The sequence below is a fragment of the Pyrgilauda ruficollis genome, unplaced genomic scaffold (genome assembly GCF_017590135.1).
Source record: "Pyrgilauda ruficollis isolate IOZ18807 unplaced genomic scaffold, ASM1759013v1 scaffold60, whole genome shotgun sequence".
Classification (NCBI taxonomy): domain Eukaryota; kingdom Metazoa; phylum Chordata; class Aves; order Passeriformes; family Passeridae; genus Pyrgilauda; species Pyrgilauda ruficollis.
Genome location: NW_024527711.1, coordinates 310,772 through 328,488, shown reverse-complemented (window position 1 = coordinate 328,488; position 17,717 = coordinate 310,772). Strand labels below are relative to the sequence as shown.

At 38.5% G+C, this 17,717-nt stretch overlaps 1 protein-coding gene across 1 annotated transcript in view; it reads right to left on the bottom strand.

Moving 5' to 3' along the window:
• NOX4 (NADPH oxidase 4) overlaps positions 1-17,717 on the bottom strand; it is a 108,727-nt gene that overhangs the window by 74,720 nt on the left and 16,290 nt on the right. The window contains exons 8-11 of the mRNA XM_041483683.1: positions 13,312-13,392; positions 9,182-9,410; positions 7,018-7,182; positions 6,825-6,887 (exon numbers count right to left, since the gene is read on the bottom strand). Of these exons, the coding sequence (XP_041339617.1) occupies positions 6,825-6,887; positions 7,018-7,182; positions 9,182-9,410; positions 13,312-13,392 (538 nt within the window). The remainder of the gene's footprint in view (positions 1-6,824; positions 6,888-7,017; positions 7,183-9,181; positions 9,411-13,311; positions 13,393-17,717) is intronic.

Genomic DNA, 17,717 nt, shown 5'->3' with positions numbered 1-17,717 from the left:
GCCCAAAAACATAAAATGTACAGATCAGGGCCACCACCTTGTAATCCCATCATGTCTAAATCCAGATACCAAATGGACTTTAATGGAGATGCAGAGGTAACAAGGAAAACTCAATCTACAAAAAAAAAAAAAACACAAACAACCCTAAACAAAACCCTTAAAGGTAAAAAATCTATGATTAAGTAATAGCTCTGAGATTTTAGGTACAGTATATAACTTGTCATGTATATTCAGAAACCTCCCAGGTAATTCTTCTATTTACCCTGAGATGGTTAATGGATTTAAAAGTTTCTCCGCCTGGGATAATATTACTCTACTATTTGGATATTAATCAAGTGAGTATTCTTCTTTAATAATATATGTTTGGATTTGAGTGGATCTGAGTATCTGTATATGCAAACGTATCCTGTCCTAAAAACTCAGTTTTGACTTGTTAAAAAATGCACACATACCATCCTCCCTCTGGAGTTTTCTTACTCATACAGAACTTTATGTGGAAGGAAAGGAAGGAAGATGCTTCACTACAAATCCTCCTGATGTGGTCTGCTTCAAATTAACCATCTGCTCAAAAATATGGAGAACGAGAAAAAGAGCAGAACTTCTTGGAGCTTTTTATTACCAGATTCTTCCAGTTTCTACTTCAATGGGATTTAAAAGCAGATTAAATGCAGCACTGAAGTATGGGGGGTCAGAGCACACTCTGACACAGGACAAAATTTCTAGTTTCAAAGAATGTTTCAAACCTCTTGTTGCCAGTAGTTGATCACTGCTTAGCTGTTACCAGAACTGGGATCTAGACATTGAATGAAGAGCCAAAACTCTTCAGAGGGCCTGAAGAAGCCATCTCCTACCTTATTAACAAAGCACATATTTCATAAAGCCCTGGAGTCTCAAGGCTGGGATCTTTGTTTTGGCTTGTTTTGATTTTTTGCCTTTTATGTGCCACTTCTGAGCCACCTGTCTCTTTTAACTCTATCTCATGAAGCTACTAATCCGTGAATATGCAGAGAACGTCTTATACAGACACAGGAAAAGCTCGGCAAGTGTTTATGCAAGCTACCTGTGTTTTAAAAAAAGGCAACAAAGGGAACTTCAGGATATTCAGACTTTAGCTCCAAGGAAGAAATAGGGGCATGACAGCTGCCAGTGACAGCCAAAACTATCAAAACTTTGGAATAACAGATTATTTGATGCTGCAATTACGGATGTTTGTTGCAAAACAGAATTTTCCCAAAGCAAACCTCAGATCTGAGCCATCTCCAAATTTAGAAGGATTCACGTCTTATTCTCATCCTTATTTCAAGGTCTGTTGCAGTCTGAATTCTAAACGAAGTGATGTAATTGTTTCCTACCTCCCTTTGGCACAAGAAAATCGACACTACTGAAATAACAAAGTTACCAAGCTTCATGAGCTGCTGGGAGTAGACACCAGTCTTTTGATAGCCAAGTGGTCTACACTGCAGCTCATGAGCATTTGTGCTTTGATTCTGTAGTGGATTCAGCAGAGACCTCATAAGAGAACTCAGGAATTCTTCTGAAGCACTTAAAATCTGTGAAACACAAAGCTATTTCCATGAGGCTTGCTACTAATCACTGCTTGCTAATGCAAGAAATTCCAGAAACACAGTAGAAAAAGTGACTAAAGACACTAACTTATATTCTAAATAGGACTCTGCTTCCAATGCCATTCATTAGCAAGGGGAAAGAAAAAAAAAAAAAAAAGGAAGCATGCAGTCACAGATTCATGCTGCTGAAAATCACCAGTAACACATTAAGTGTCTGGGAAGAGAGGGAACTCAACACCAGGGGGAAAATGCATGATGGAGATGGAAAAAAAACCAATGCCACTGTAAACTGCAAGCCTTAGTCTCTTCTTCTTCCTACAGGTTAAAATGAAGAGCAACCAGAACGATGTTGAAGAAGAGAAAAAAAGACGTCAAGGTCTCTAAAGATTGATTTAGACAATTACATTTAAATTGCATTCCACAGCAGGCAAGTTCCACACTTTCCTCCAAAAAGGGTAAAGAAATGTCAGTCTCAGGAAGCAGAGCATGTTTCTCTGGATGGTCGGATCTCCAGACCATATGCTGCACTTGATCTGAAAGACAAATCTCTTTTAGAGTCGATCAAGGGGAAAGCACACAAAAATAATTTGTCCATTTACAGACACTCAACTAAAGTAATTATATACAGAAAGTAATTCTCATCATTAAAGATGAAAATATCTTGGAACTGACTGTGTTCTGTTCAAATTCAATTCTAAGAAGCAATAATATACTGCCTGAAATAATTAAATTGGACATGAGGGCATACAGGACTGAGAATGTGACTCACACTGTCTTACATAGCATAGTAACAGATATGTACAGATGTTCAAAAAAAAAATCAGTGGAAAAAAAACCATAAAACATGATAAAAAGAAAGATTTTTTTTTGTGGAAATGAAATCAGAATAATGGAGCAATGAAGACACTATGAAGTGAATGGCCCACTATGCACTACCTAGTGTCCAGCAGGTCACTTGCAGGAATTCGAAGTGTTGGGCCAGCTCTTCATTACCTTTCCCAGACTCCCCAAAGACAAGGAGTCATGCTAGAGAGTACAAAGTCACTAGTGAACAAAAAGCAGTAGAAATACACTTCAGAAATGGAAATCACACTGCTCATAAGAGAAAACTGGTATTTCTAAGTGTCTGAATTTCAGAATGCACACGTGACACTACCAGAGGGTTGAGGTAGGTGATCCTCCTTTATTCAGCCACACTTCGAGACCTGTGTCCAGTGCTGGGTTCTTCACTACAAGAAAGACAAGAACATACTGCAGAGAGTCCAGACAAAGGCCATGAAGATAATGATGGGACTAGAAAACATCTCCCACAAAGAATGTTTGACAGAGCTGTGACTGCCCAGCTCTGGAGAACAGAAGGCTCAAGGGGACCTTATCAATGTAAAGCACCCAAAGGCAGGGTGCAAAAAGATTAAAGCCTTTTTATGCTCACTTGGTTACAATTCAGAGCTCCCTCTGGCTCTGAGCAAAACACATGGGAGATTTGCCAGAGTGGAATGGGAGCGAGTTCAGTGCCTTTACACAGCCTCCCTGTGTGTCCCTCCACCCTGGTGTTATGTAAGAAACTGAGCTAAACTGTAAATATTACACAACCTCAAAAAGGGAAGAGACTAGTAAAATATGTCCACAACTCCTTCAAGCTGACTAACTCCCTCCTTTCTACTTAAGGTTATACATTATTTAGGAGTATAAAGATATGTCTGCAATGGTCATTTTTTGTCTCTTAAGCATGTTCTAGGCCCAGTGAGACATTTCACCAGTGTGAATAGAACATCACATAGGGCCTGCAGACAGACTTTTTAGTATGACCTGTTGCAATAAGACATAGGGTAATGATTTTAAGCTGAAAGAGGGTAGATTTAGACTAGAGATAAGGAAGAAATGTTTTACAATGAGGATGGTGACACACTGTATTGTAAATGCAAGGCACCCCCAACAAAGGGGAGAAAGAACGTATCTGATTTCATTTTATTAAAGGTTAATTTATTACTTTATTATACTATATTATATTAAAGAATACTATACTATATTATACTAAAGAATACAGAAAGGATACTTACTGAATGCTAAAAAGATAATAATGAAAATTCATGACTCTGGAAGGAGTCCCGACACAGTTTGGCCCTAACTGGCCAATCAGTTAACTCACAATGGAGTCTAATCAAGCAATCACCTTTGGGCAAACAATCTCCAAACACATTCCACATGAGCACAACACAGGAGAAACAAATGAGATAAGAATTGGTTTTCTTTTCTCTGAGGCTCTCTCACTGTGTTTCACCTTTCTCAGGAGAAAAACCCTGGGCGAAGAAATCATATTCTGAGAATGTGAATGCCACAACACCAGAACAGGTTGCTCAGAGATCTGGCAGATGCCTGCTCCTGGAAACATTCAACATCCCTGAGTTGGATGGGGTTCTGAGCAACCTGATCTAGCTGAAGATGTCCCTGACTACTGCAGTGGGGGGGTTGGACTAGGTGGCCTTTGGAGGTCCTTTCCAACCAAAGTATTCTATGACTCTAAGCAGGACAGCAGTGCCAGCAAGAAGACTGCAGTCCTCCCCTATAGCTCTGCTGCAGTCATTGCTGAACTCATTGCTGCAGTGCACTTCCAGTATTGAAGCCACACACACATTTCATTAATTTCTTACTTCGGATCTAAGCCACTTGTCCCATCACCAACCTAGAAAAATAACCCAGGGATTATGATCATTCCACAAACGAAGCAGCACTAGTGTTCCAGCTTGCTTGGGAACTACAAGTAGGTCAGATGGGAGTGGAAAAACAAGTTAAGCTTTTGCCTACACATTCTACAAGCATTGTCCTATGGCTAGCATCATATTAAATAACAAAAAAGCCTTCTTAGCAGGACATCAGCCCACACCATATTCTCTGATCTAGAAGGACATGTGGAGATGTGTCCCTTGCACAGGCTTGGTGAAAAGATTGCCATAGATCTAGACACTTAGAATCCTCATTGTGCTGTGAAACTCATTTACCTAATGACAGCCTTTCTCCAGTACAGTTAATGTTGTAGCAAAATACGCTTGCAGCAACTCAGTTATAACTTCATATCTTGCAATAGAATATATATGTGATCTTGAAGGATATGCTGTTATGCTGAAGGATACCACCACACTTAAAAGTGTAAAACATTGAGCATGAACAGAAATTTCCTGGTCTAGTATTACTTACTTAAAATACAATGCATTGTGCATGAGTGGAAATTGCTAACTTTAATGTTAGATATTTAATACATGTTTGTAAAACTTACACAAACTGTAATTTATCAACTACAATTGCACATTGAAAATATACTGCACATTATCACTTATTTATGTTCACTAAGAAAATTCAAATTCACAACAAGAGATTTTCCATAGCTCCTTGCTCTAGAAGTTCATCTGCAAAAATAATTTTACATAAAATGCACTGTCATACTATGCCATTTTAAATACTGGATGAAATTCTCAATTCATGCAAAAAATCTGACATCCAATTCAACTTCATCTTACAACCTCACCCAGTAGGTCTGTCTCAGAAGTCTCTTCTCTGACAAAAACTCTCATCTGAACCAAGCAAAATCTTTTTTGATTACATTATTTCTAAAAATTAAAACCACAAAATCCATTGTTTTAGCACCATCCTAATGCAAGAGACTAATTCTTTATAATAAGAGTTCTGGTTTCCAAACTGAGCATTTACTAATAATGATCAAATTATTACCATCACATTAATTTTGACTGAAATGGACAGTGAGAAATTACGAACATAATGTTTTAAGATGAATATTTAAATAAGATGTGCCCACTGGTACAGACCAGCTCTATAGCTATACTAGGGCAAAAGGAGTGGAAAGAGCTACCCAAGACTTAAAATAGTTCTTGAAATTTATGGTCTGAATACTAATGTAATAAAAAATGTAAATAACTTCTGACTAAATAATTATGCATAAATTCATATATGCATGTAATTTTTCAGCATTCCATATCAAGTTATCTTTGTGCACTATACAGAGGACAGTCTTAAAAGTACTACTTCCATTAACACATTATATGTAAATAATGTGTTATAAATAACACATAACAGATTTCTCTGGTTTGCACTGGTAAAGTGAATAACCATGAAAACTTTGCAAAAGTGCAATGAATGCTTCACCAAGCTATAGAGAGGCAGCTTCCCTTAAGCGAGATTCGTTCCTGGATTTACAGCACAAAATTGATTTTGGATGGAATTTAGTGTCGGCTCCCCTGTGACAACTAGCTCCGTATACATATAAGTGAATTAAAAAAACAAAATAAAACACCCCACAAACCCAAAGAACTGGACCTGGCTATGCCCTCAGAATATTGGCTAGCATAAAAACATCTCAATTTCTCCACTGCTCTAGTTCAGTAGGAATAAAGTATCAGTTACCAGTCCAAAGAAAGCAATCACACATGAACATTTATCTCCACAGTCTTCTTAAAGAAGAATGTCCAATGCAGGCAATCCAAAAGCATTTACTCCCATTGGAAGAAAAAGGCTGCCACTAATATTCAACCTCATACTCTGCTTTTGTAACCATATAGCCAGCCAGTACAGTGATTTTTTTAGCAGAATCTACCAGGTCTCTGCACTACATACTCCCAGAGAACACAACTGCATATTGTTCCAGTCTGTCTCTAGAGGTTTCAGTTCCCACTCTAGAACAACTTAAGTAGCAATCCTAACATTGTAACATCTCACCGGAATATCATGTCAAGTCATCAATATATCTCTTCATATAAAAATAAAGCAGAAGACAATTTTAGAAACTTTTTCTTTTCTAACTTGATTTTTTCTAACTTTGAAAAAGGCAGTCACAGAAATGTGTTCTCATTGAAAAAGAGAGGTGGCAAAAGTTCATTACAATTTGTGCCCCTTCTGCATTAAGGTCTAGAAATATGGCTGAAACTTCTTTTTTATAAAACAATTTCCATAATCACATGGATTTTATTGACTTATTTACGGATTTTTAAATGGATTTATTATTATTGGTTTTCACTTATGGAAGACTTTGAAGAAAATTCCCATTATCTTTTTCTCAACAGTGGAGAAAATTAAATATGTATTAAATACTGTCACACATAATAATCATGCCATTTCATATTCACTGGTACCCTCATAAATGAAAGATGAGCTCTGCTGGAGAGAATTGTCACCTTGAGAGAAACAAAGACCATTTGCTTACCAAATATAAATAAAAGAGAAAGTACAAAAAAGAACACTATTTCTTACCATTGTAAGAGTGAATGGATGGCTTTCCAGGGCAGACACTCTTGGACAGTGAAGAATAACATACTGAAAGGAAATGGTAGAAAGGATACATTCAAAACATTCAGTGATGGGCTAGTTCTCACAAAGTGATAGTCATCCCTACAGATAATGTTACATGAAAGCAAAGTGGTTTTTTAGGGCCACATTAACTCACCTGACCAGGCCTTGCTTCAAAATCATCTTTCACCATCCTGACTTCAAGGACGTTGGAGGGGTGGCTTATTACTGAGGTGATTGTGACTGGCTTGTTGCTGCGGATGTAGCGGTACAGCCGCTCCACACAGTACAGGCACAGAGGTCCGGAAATCCAGAACCAGGTCTAAGGGAGAACGAAAATAGGTTACCTCAAAGACTTAACTTTCTATCTTCTATTTTCACAACTACACGAGCGCTTTCAGGATCTCACTTCACATCTAACATCCACGCCTCTGTCTACATGCAGAAACCCAAAAATGTTCTGAAGCCTTAATCAGTCTAATCAGCAGCATCACCCACAAGCACCAGAAATTTTAATCATAAAAATCATCAGGAAAAAATGCTAATGGCCTCATTTGCCACCACGTTATTCTGGTTTGATGTGGTTAGATTGCAGCTGGTTTCAGCAATGAAAGAAACAGTACCTACACAGACTAGAGTACTATACAATTGGTTAACATATCTGGAAAAATGCTGTCTGACTTCCAGTATTATTTAACTATTACCTTCTTATAGTCATCTCAGGTTCAAGTAAAAACTTAAGACAGCTGCATTCTTGTGCTATAGATATTATGTTGATATTAAAATAGTGTAAAACCATAGACAACAGAGAGAAATGGGCACTTATGAATCACAACCCATTTGCTCCCATGGAAGATGTGTATGCTAGACAGAAAATGCCCTGGAAATACCCATTTCTCTGCACTGATTATATGGGGAGTCCTGGGTGACTGCTCCAGATGGAGACATTTGCAGCTGCTCAGCTAAACCCCATCCTAAGAGTCAATTACCAATAGCTTATGGCAGACTTATCTACTAATTCCACATCTGCTCAGTCATTCAAGCTGTGCCACTGAAGTGCCCCTCAACCCTCATCTATCTTCCCTCCCTTCCCAATTTCTGACATTACACATCAACATCTCTTGCAACTAGCAGAGCATTTATTTTCAATAAAAAAGCCTTACAAGTTTCAGTAGCTCACAGTTTTAGGTTTTTTTTCAACTTGGTATCACAATATTTCCAAATCCAAAAAAGTCCTAAATAGAGTTTCAAAGCTGCCAGGAGAACACTGAGTGGCCATTTCTTTCCATGACTCCTTTCCCATGAATGTCTCTAAAGCAGGCATCTTAAGCCCCTAAGAAGACTCCTTGCTGCCCTGTGGGTCATATGGAGCCAGATATACACTGATGCTTATAATTCACGTGTATTACCACAACAAAATACCAATCCAAAGAGCTTTGGTGGAGAAATTCAATGTAGAATTAACTGTTTCTCAGTAGGATTACATACTCCATAGAAAAATGGGTTCCCAGTGCATCTAGTAAGGGGGACACATGTTCAACAGAAAACAACAAGGATAATAAGAAAGAGAAACTCCTGTGGGGTCTGTTATGGGACCATTTTGAATGGTGAGCCTTGGACTCATGAACTCCGTATTTGCAAGCTTCCTCAGTCTACTTGCCAATAAAACCCAGCTCAGCTTCTCAAAAGAAAAGAAAAGATTTTGGATAAAGAAAAAGCTGCTGCCACAAAACATAAAGAAACAAAAGGAAAATGGAAAACGGAAAAAGAAAAGGCTTTTTGTCCCCACTCTCATCATACTTATTTACCCATGCCACATATAAAACAAGCCTGTCTGCAAATAACAGACTATAAAAGCCAAACCACAACCAACTGCAACCCAGAAATGAGTATTAGGACTTGCATCCGCATGGTAAAAAAGAGAACAAATGGAGCTTGATTATTTCAATTAACTACTGCCACACAATGCTTACAAAAGGACCTTAAGAAATGTTACATAAATGTTTGCTCTGAAATGCTATGCTGTAAAATCACATTTTTAGCAGGATCAATACATCCCTTATGGTGTTGTTTAAAAAAGAACATTACAGCCAATCTCTTGACATTTTTCCACCCTCCCTGTTCCATGCACCACATTGTAATGCACTTCAGGGTTAAACACAGATTGTTTTTTCCCCACCAAATCTTTGAATGCCTCAAAAGGTTTTAATAATATTTTCCAGTATTAAAACATCTGGTCTGGAAAAGCAATAATTAGTGGTTATGGCTGACTGAAAGGCTTGGCATGGCTTTTAATACCTGAAATGTCGGATCATACAGACCTCTGGGAAGTGCGACTGGAACTTGGGTTCCTCGGAACAAATTCTCATAAAGCTATTTTGTACAAAGGGTTCTGGTACTGGTAGATCCTCTGGGAAAGGCTCAGCAGTATAGTCAGGAAACAGCTCTTCAAAAGCCTTTGGCACAGTCAGATTCTGTCGGAGCGTTTTGTTAGGATTAAAGCAACCAGGAGGGTGTTCCTCTAAGTTGGTCTGGTACTTGAGCACTCCCCTACAGGAAAACAAAAAAATAGTAAAGACACTGAAGTAACAGTAAACAACAAACAACTTATCTTCATTCAGAGGGGACTTCAGAAAGCAGTCACAAGCCTCATCTTCTGTTAGAAATTTTATTCTGTTTGCCTTCAGGACTTTCAATGAGATTGAAACTTTGCAACAATAGAGCCTTCTGTCACTTGAGTCAAGGTTTAACTTTTCCAGCTTACTTGGCACTCCCCCACTGAACAGCCTCAAGCTTAATACTGCTTGAAATGGAGAAAATATTGTGGGGGCCTTGAAAAAAAAAATTAAATAATCACATTTCCAATTCAATCACACACAGGCTGTTTTCACTCATCCTTCCTACAGTCAGCAAGCCCTGTTTTTAAGGCAGTCTTGTAGCAGAAGTGGCCTAAGTTGCCAAATCATAAACTGCAGGAATGTTCCCTCTACTTGGTGTTTATCACGTTTGCATACAAATAGAAGGAAAAAAGAAAGTCTTCCATGGTAGCCAAGGAACCTGCCGTGCAAATTATTTTATGAGGTCCATCCTTATTTTATTTTTCCTCAAGCTAAGTTAAATTTACAGTAAAATGAAGTGAGAACTTTGAAGTTGCAGTTGGAAACTCTGAAGAAAGAAGTGGAAACCTCAGACACTGGGATATCTCAGCACATGAACAAATCACTGAAAGCAGGGATGAACAGATAATAGGTGTAATAAAATTCCTCAGAAGTACTACTTGTGTCCAAGTCTAGACTGATGACAGTAAAACCACAAGGAAGAATATTAAAAAAATAAAAAATGCTGAATGACACCAGTAGAGGATGGTGCTGAGTGGGAAATGAGGCATACTGAGACAATGCCCCCTGACTGCTAAGCCTTGTTATGAAGGCTCAGATCAAGCATACAACCAAACATAAGGACAGGTGCTCCCCCCTCTTCTCCTCAATATACACACAGCAGCAGCAGCAGCAAGAGGGTTTAACTCAGAAGAAAGAGAACTAGGACATCTGCAATATTCCAAACCTAAATGGGCTCTGACAGGCTACTGGCAATCTTCCCTACAAAAATGCAGTCCTGACAGCTAGTAACAAGCTTCCTGCATGGTCTAGTGAATCATGTCAGCTTGGAAGTTAAGCCTGCTCACTCTTAAATTCCATTTGACCCTGGGAGAATCATCTGGGAAGTGTCCTTGCACCTACACCCATGCTTCTGCCTGCATTTATTGCTCAATCATGCCTATCACTTGCATCTGGCATCACTGCTGGTCACCACATATTGGCAAAGTGACAGATACCCCTAGCATCATGCTAGCTCCCTGCTCCATAAATATTATGGTGCCTCATGGATTTACTTAGAAGTCAAAGCCCATGCAGTATTTTTCCAGTGAACCTTGCGTGCATGCCTGCCAGCAACTCCCACAGCTTCTCTCTTCTCAGCACATCCCCGAAGAGGATTGCCTTGAGAGTAGCTGCAAACATGAGCGCACCCTCCAGTGATCTCTAGTTTATTTAACCTATTATAAACACGCTAACTGAGAGGCAAACAGGGATCACAAAGCTGCCTGTTAACAGCAGCTCAATAACTCCCAATTCTGAAGCTGCCAAGGAAAAATAAGTCTTACACACCCAACATCAGTGCTCAGAAAGGTTGAGTTCTGCACTGAACTGTTCTGAACAAACAAACCACTAACATATGACAGATGAATCACATCACTTTATATATTGCTGAGAAGTGGTTGGCTGCCTGAAGGATACTGTAGGAAGATACCTACAACAGCTTGAAACAAAACAAGAATCCAGCAATACTGTGAAAATACTTTACTCCTAAGAGGTAAAACCTCAGTCAACCTGCCTGTGCAGCTCAGCCATGGGAAATGCCTTGCTCTGTACAGTAAGTGGCTATGCATTTGCAAATCTCCAAGACATCCCACATAGGAGTAATTTGGGCACCTAAGCATGGATATCTAAGCTTCCTTTATTCTCAAAAGAGATTATAGAATTGTTTAGGTTGGAAAAGACCTCTAAGATCAAAAGTCCGACCATTTACCCAGCACTACCATGTTCACCACTAAATCATGTCCCTAAGCACTGCATTTACACATCTCTTAAATACTCCCAGGGATGGTGACTTTATTGCTTCCCTGGACAGTTTGTTCCAGTGCCTGATAACTCTCTGGTGAAGAAATTTTTCCTAATGTCAAATCTAAATCACCCCTCATGCAACTTTTGGCCACATGCTATTGATCTTCTCAATATCACTAATGGAGCCAGGAATCAGTCCAGCTCACCTGAATGTAGATCTCTGAAACAGCAAATTACATGAAGCATTCTTCAGGCTCCATTGGCTGTATTTATCAGAACTCATTAGACTATAATAGGAAAGACACTGAGAAAACATGTAGAGACCCACATTTAGGCATCTTAAAGTTGAACTGACTCCCACTCTCCATGACTCATTCCTCTCCCACTTCTGACACTCAGTTCTTTCAGATTTGCACTGAATACCTTTGTAATTCAGTACTAGGGAGGCTGTGTACCACAATATGCCTGTTCAATGCTTGCTGTATTACTGCAGCCTTGGTCTGCAAACGTGGTAAATGGAACATGGTTAGGAAAACAATGGGCAAAGGATAACACCATGAAGGAGATTAATTAAACTGGACATGAAAAATACCCCTAAGGCAATCACTGGAACAGACTGCCTAGGGAGGTTAGAGGATCTCAGTCACCAGACGTTTTAAAGAATTTGACAAACACCTGTCAAGAATAATTTCAAAAAAATTCATCCTTTCTTAGGATGGGGAGAACAGGTTAGATCCATCTTCCCCAGCTATAAACAAGTGCTATGCCATTAAAAAAAAAAAAAAAAAAAAAAAAAAACAAAAAAAAAAAAAAAAACAAAAAAAAAAAAAAAAAAAAAAAAAAAAAAAAAAAAAAAAAAAAAAAAAAAAAACCAAAAACAAACAATAACCAAAAAAACCCCAAACAACTAACTGAGAACTGGAATTACTTCCAGAAGTTTCAATTGTTTTAAACTCATTATTTCTTTAACAGCATATTTTGTTCAACAACATATTCCTTCCATGATCTTGCTAGGCCTAATTGCCTTTCCAAGTTTACTTTAAGCAGAAGGGCTCACTGTCACACACTCAAGCACCCTGCGTTTCAGTAGATATTTGATAACATGGAGAAATAAACATCATTCAAATACACGTTCCCTTCTCTACACTCTGCCTCTACATCCACAAAGGAAACTTCAGAGATGTTAATGGAACAGATTTTCACAGAATCATAGAATAGTTTGAGTTGGAAGGAACCTTTAAAGGTCACCTAGTACAACCCCCAACCCACGCAGACATATGTCATAACTTCTGGAAGATGCTTTACCTTGCAACACAGCTCAGTTAGTTTGTGCCCAGTACAGATCTGACCATCAGCTTCATAGCACATAAACACTGGTCTGATGTTTATGAAAAGAAGAAGTAGGAAATTTTGTAAGCAAAGAGGAAGTAATTACAGAGATGCCATTCCTTCCCTCTCCTTTGCAGTCAAAAAGGAAGGCAAAAAGGAAAATGCAAGGGATAAGCAACTTTCCTTCATATTCTTGTCTCAGCAAACAGGTAAGAGGGGGCAGAAAAAGAAACTATGTTTTCTTGATTTCTCAGTAGACACTGAGCAATAGAAATGGAAAAGGAATAATCTTGAAAGTGAAGAAGTTTGTGCTAGTTGGGTATAGCACACACTAATCTCCCAGCTACAGCCTGATCTTTATTTGAACACACACCAGAGGACTATGTCTTGTCCCAAAGTTGGCCCACTGTGCTCAAGCAAGCTCAGGAAAGGCAGCAATCAAGGAAACTGCTCTTTCTGGTTGTGCTTCAGGAAAAGGAAGAGTATTTTCATTTACTTACCCAGAAACATGCAGCATCAGCAGCATATAGAAGACAAAGAAAAGGTTGTGTGTGTACCAGAAGATGTCATAGTTTGAAACCCTGAAAAGAATAAATCATGGTTCAATGCTGTTTCAACTCAGATGGAATCACTGCTAATTAAAAGCAGACCTGTGCACACAGGACATCATTATACACTACACAGTTATGCAAAATAGTCAAAGCCCAGAATGTCTTCCCACAGGCACACTGTACTTGCACACAATTAAGTGTTGAGAAAAACAAGTGACTGGCACAGAAGTAACAAGCTGAGAAGGAGAGGTAAGGGTGTAGAAGTACAGAGCCAGATGGAGAACTCTTCTGAAACTGGAAGACTTGCCTGCTTTCACAGATCCTAGTTAGTCTTCACGAGATCCTTACAACTGGAATAGTTCTTCCACCTCCAGTCGCAAAACTCAACCTCCTTACAGTGAGTGTCACCTTGCATTCTTTCTGCCCCAGCAGAATTTAACGTGTCACTAAGGCTGCAGCACACAAACAGGCAGCATGGATAGCAGCAGAAGGGTCAGTGGGGAGGGTAAAAACCTTGTGAGGTTATGAAGTGGAAGAAGGTGCAGGAAGAATAGGACCTAGAGCAAGGAGACAACAAGAGCACAGTAGGAGAATTTCCAGGGCAGGAAGCCACATACACTACTGCTCCAGGACTGATGGTCTTGGGAGGAACAAGAAGAACATTATCACTGTGAGATCAGGAGAGGTGAAGGTGACTTCCTTTTATCAGCAGTTTGTTAGGCATTATAAAAAGAACCCAGACCAAAGAAAATACTCATCTGGAACTGTTTTCTGTTAAGCTTGTCTGGGGTTTTTTTGAGTAAAATAGTTACCAAGAAACAACAATCAAATGGCTAAGAAAATACACTCCTTCACAGCACACAAACACACCTCTCACACTACACAGCACGGTAGGAGAGTCCATTCTAAAACCAAAGAACCTACCCCCATTCATAAACTGAAACAATTATTAAATAAAAAATATCTTTAGTTCTGAGAACATGGTTTAAGAAGCTATTCCTCTGACACAGCTAACTTCTTTTTTTTCCAGAGCTTTTTCCCTCCTATGGTCTTCTACACAACCAGATAACTGCTCTTCCCTCAATACAACTGAAACACGTACTGCATTTGTTTCTGTTATTACAGGATTATTTGTTTTCTTCCTCAAGAGAGGAAAAATAACTTTGATATCCACAGGCTACCAAAATAAAATCCAAGCCAGCAAAATAACAAGAAAGGAAGCAAAGGAGGAAAAGAGGAACCAAATGAAGGAATACAGCAACAGCAAGGGGCTCTGAAATCCCCCTCCACCCTGCCATTCTTCTCCCAGTCAGCACTGTGTTAACACTTTTTCCCACTTGAAGTTGCTTAAGCCTTTTCTAACTCCCCACACCCTAGGAGTAATTTTCTTGCAGTCACTCATCAGTATCTGTGAGGAGTTGTGGGTGTAATTATCAGTAAGAAGAAAATAAGAACAATGGTGTGCAGAGTGGAAGCACAACTGGAAGGTACAAAGAGAGTAAAACAGACCCTCTGTCTCAAAACAAGTCACAGAATCCTAGAATGGGACCGTAAAGGTGGCCTAGGCTAAACGCCCATACCATGAGAAGGGACAAGAACAGGTCTTGGAGCTCTGGTTTAATTTGGTTCCATGCTATAATACCAAAAGCTGCACACTGAATGTTTTATTGGATCTTGAGCATCTTTTTCGGAATGCATCAATTTTTCAAAATTTCAGTGATGAAAAGTCAATCCCTGGACTGCTTCTGACATGTTGCTTTCAACAGCTAATTATTGCTACTGATTAAAATTACTGTACACTTCTTTCCTGAATGCATCTAAATGTCAGCTTCCAGCTCGTTGAGCACTTTATTCTTCTTTCAGCACTCCTACAGATATCTCTACTATAAAATCCTGGTTCCTCACATGTATCAAGTTGCCCTAAATGTGAGCAGGCTCTCTGAACTTCACCTCCTTAAATTATATGGGTATGTAAATCCTTGAACCTCCTACCATGAAGCGTATTTTCCAACACTGTAATAATTATGTATTTCTTACTTGTAGCCTCAAACTACAGATACATACATTAGTATTCTAATATAGTCAATAATCTTCCTATAGATACACATAAATTTTTACAGCTCTTCAGAATATTCACTTTTTTTACCTTCTTAGGGCTTAAAATAGACATTATTCACAGAATGAATGCATTTCTTAGGAATGCAAAGTCCTGAAAATTTGAGGTAAGTTGAATATTTAATTTTGGTTAACCTACTTTAGAATTTTGCAGATGAAGACCTGAAAGAGTTAGTTTACTGACAAATGAAGAGGAATTTATCATGCTTTAAAGGGACACACTAAGCAGCACGGTTCTAGAAAAATATTTTTAATCCTGTTACAGACAGTTTTGAAAAGGAAGATATATGAGGTAGTTTAGAAGATTAAGCTGAAGACTAGAATATTTGGTTACAAAAATAGATGGCACTGCAGCACCTTATTTTTAATGTTATTTTAAATACACAACTTCCAAATCTCAAATATCATTAATTTTAAAGTTGTCAGAAATGTCAACATTTATTGACAGGATTTATTGTGTTTTCTGCTAACTTCATAACCCTACTGAAAACAACTACTGAACAAAAAATGTTGGTCTAATTCTCAGGTATACCATGGCAAAAATTTAGAAAATTTTTCAACTAATAATCACTTTATCCTCTTAAAACATGAGCAGCTAATTCAGTCCTTCTAATACTTATTTTCACAGTTTACTGAAAAGGCAGGAAAATAGAGGCATACTCAGGCATAGAACAATTTCAGGAAGAACATACAAAGGAAGAAATCACTAAGCAGGTCAGTGTGCAGGAGCAGACTAGGGCTGAAATCCAAGACTATAACAACCTCTGAAATGCTTCTTAAAAAGCTCAGTTTCTGATAGACAGTGAACATTTACAATTAACTTTCCTAAAACTGTACTGTATGCTCAGCCATCATAAGGCACACAAGAATCCACAGGGAAAGAGATTGAAAAGGGACATAGAAATGCATGCAGCAACTTGTTTCCTTAGGAGAAAACACTATAATAAAGACAAGCTTGAGCTCTATGCCTGAGGAGAGAAGCCAGGATAAAATTTCCAAGTAAGAATTACTGCTAGGGTAACAGGAGATGCAGATTATCTCTTTTGGGGCTTTGATTCTGCTGGCTAGATGGCAGAAAGCTGGGAAAGTATTTGTACTTACAGTAACTGCGGAAGGAACTAAAAAGCATATAACTTCAAAAGTTGTTGCAATTATTTCCAAGAATGCTTACAACTACATATATTTTTCTAAGTTTCCCAATCACTAATACATTATGTTTTTCTAATTTAATTTGGCCTTGAAGAAGACAGGACTTTATTCTGGCTCAGTGTTGCAGAATAAAGTAATAGTTTTATTTTTCCATCTTCCCAAAACTGTCTTTCTTTTGCAAGCAGAGCCATCTGTGTGCACCATGTAATGTGCAGCCATGTTATACCCGGTGCAGCAGCCTAATCCTGCATGTCTGTAGCCTGCAGTGCCTCACAAAAGTCTGAGCCCTGGAAGAAGACTTGTCTTCTGAAAATGCACAAGTATTTGATGAACTACTTTCTCAAATCACAGGATAACACTGCCAGGTAACGCAGCTACTCAGGAAAGACAGATTAGTTCAACAAAGTTCATAATCACATATCTAACTCACATCAGTGGAGCACCATTAATGTTTGAAAATACATAATTAATATATCCTTCCATGTTTGCTGAACCGAGGCGATGCACTTACATAGTGCACTCAACCTCTGTAAAAATGAAGGGGCTATTTTTATATGTTCAGTTGCAGAATTCAAGCTTTAAAAAGACTACAACATTGGGCTGGACCTCCCCAGGTACCAGTCACTCACAGGTACTATCATATGTGCTCATTAATGCTGGTGCAGAATGTCAACCCACCAGAGGACCAAACTCCTAGAAAACACAGCAGCTGCTCTGAGGCAATACTTCATTGCTGCTTGGCATATTATAATTTACATTAAAAAGAATGAATCTGACAACCAGAAGCAGAGCTCTTAAAACAATGTTCTACTTCAGTAGCATAGTTTTGTTCAGTTTCTTTCATTGCTGATAGTTTGGGGTTGGGGTTTTGTTGGTTTTTTTTTTTGTTTTGTTTTGGTTTTTGTTTGGGTTGGGTTTTTTGTTACTTTTTTTTTTTTACAATTTATTATTACAATTAAATTAATTGGTGAAAATAATTAAGATAGCAATAACATCTTATTTTTCTTCCACTGGACTTAATTTATGCACCGCACAGAACATCCCATTTGCTGAGTTTACTGCCTCCCCTACAACCAGGAATAAAAGAACTA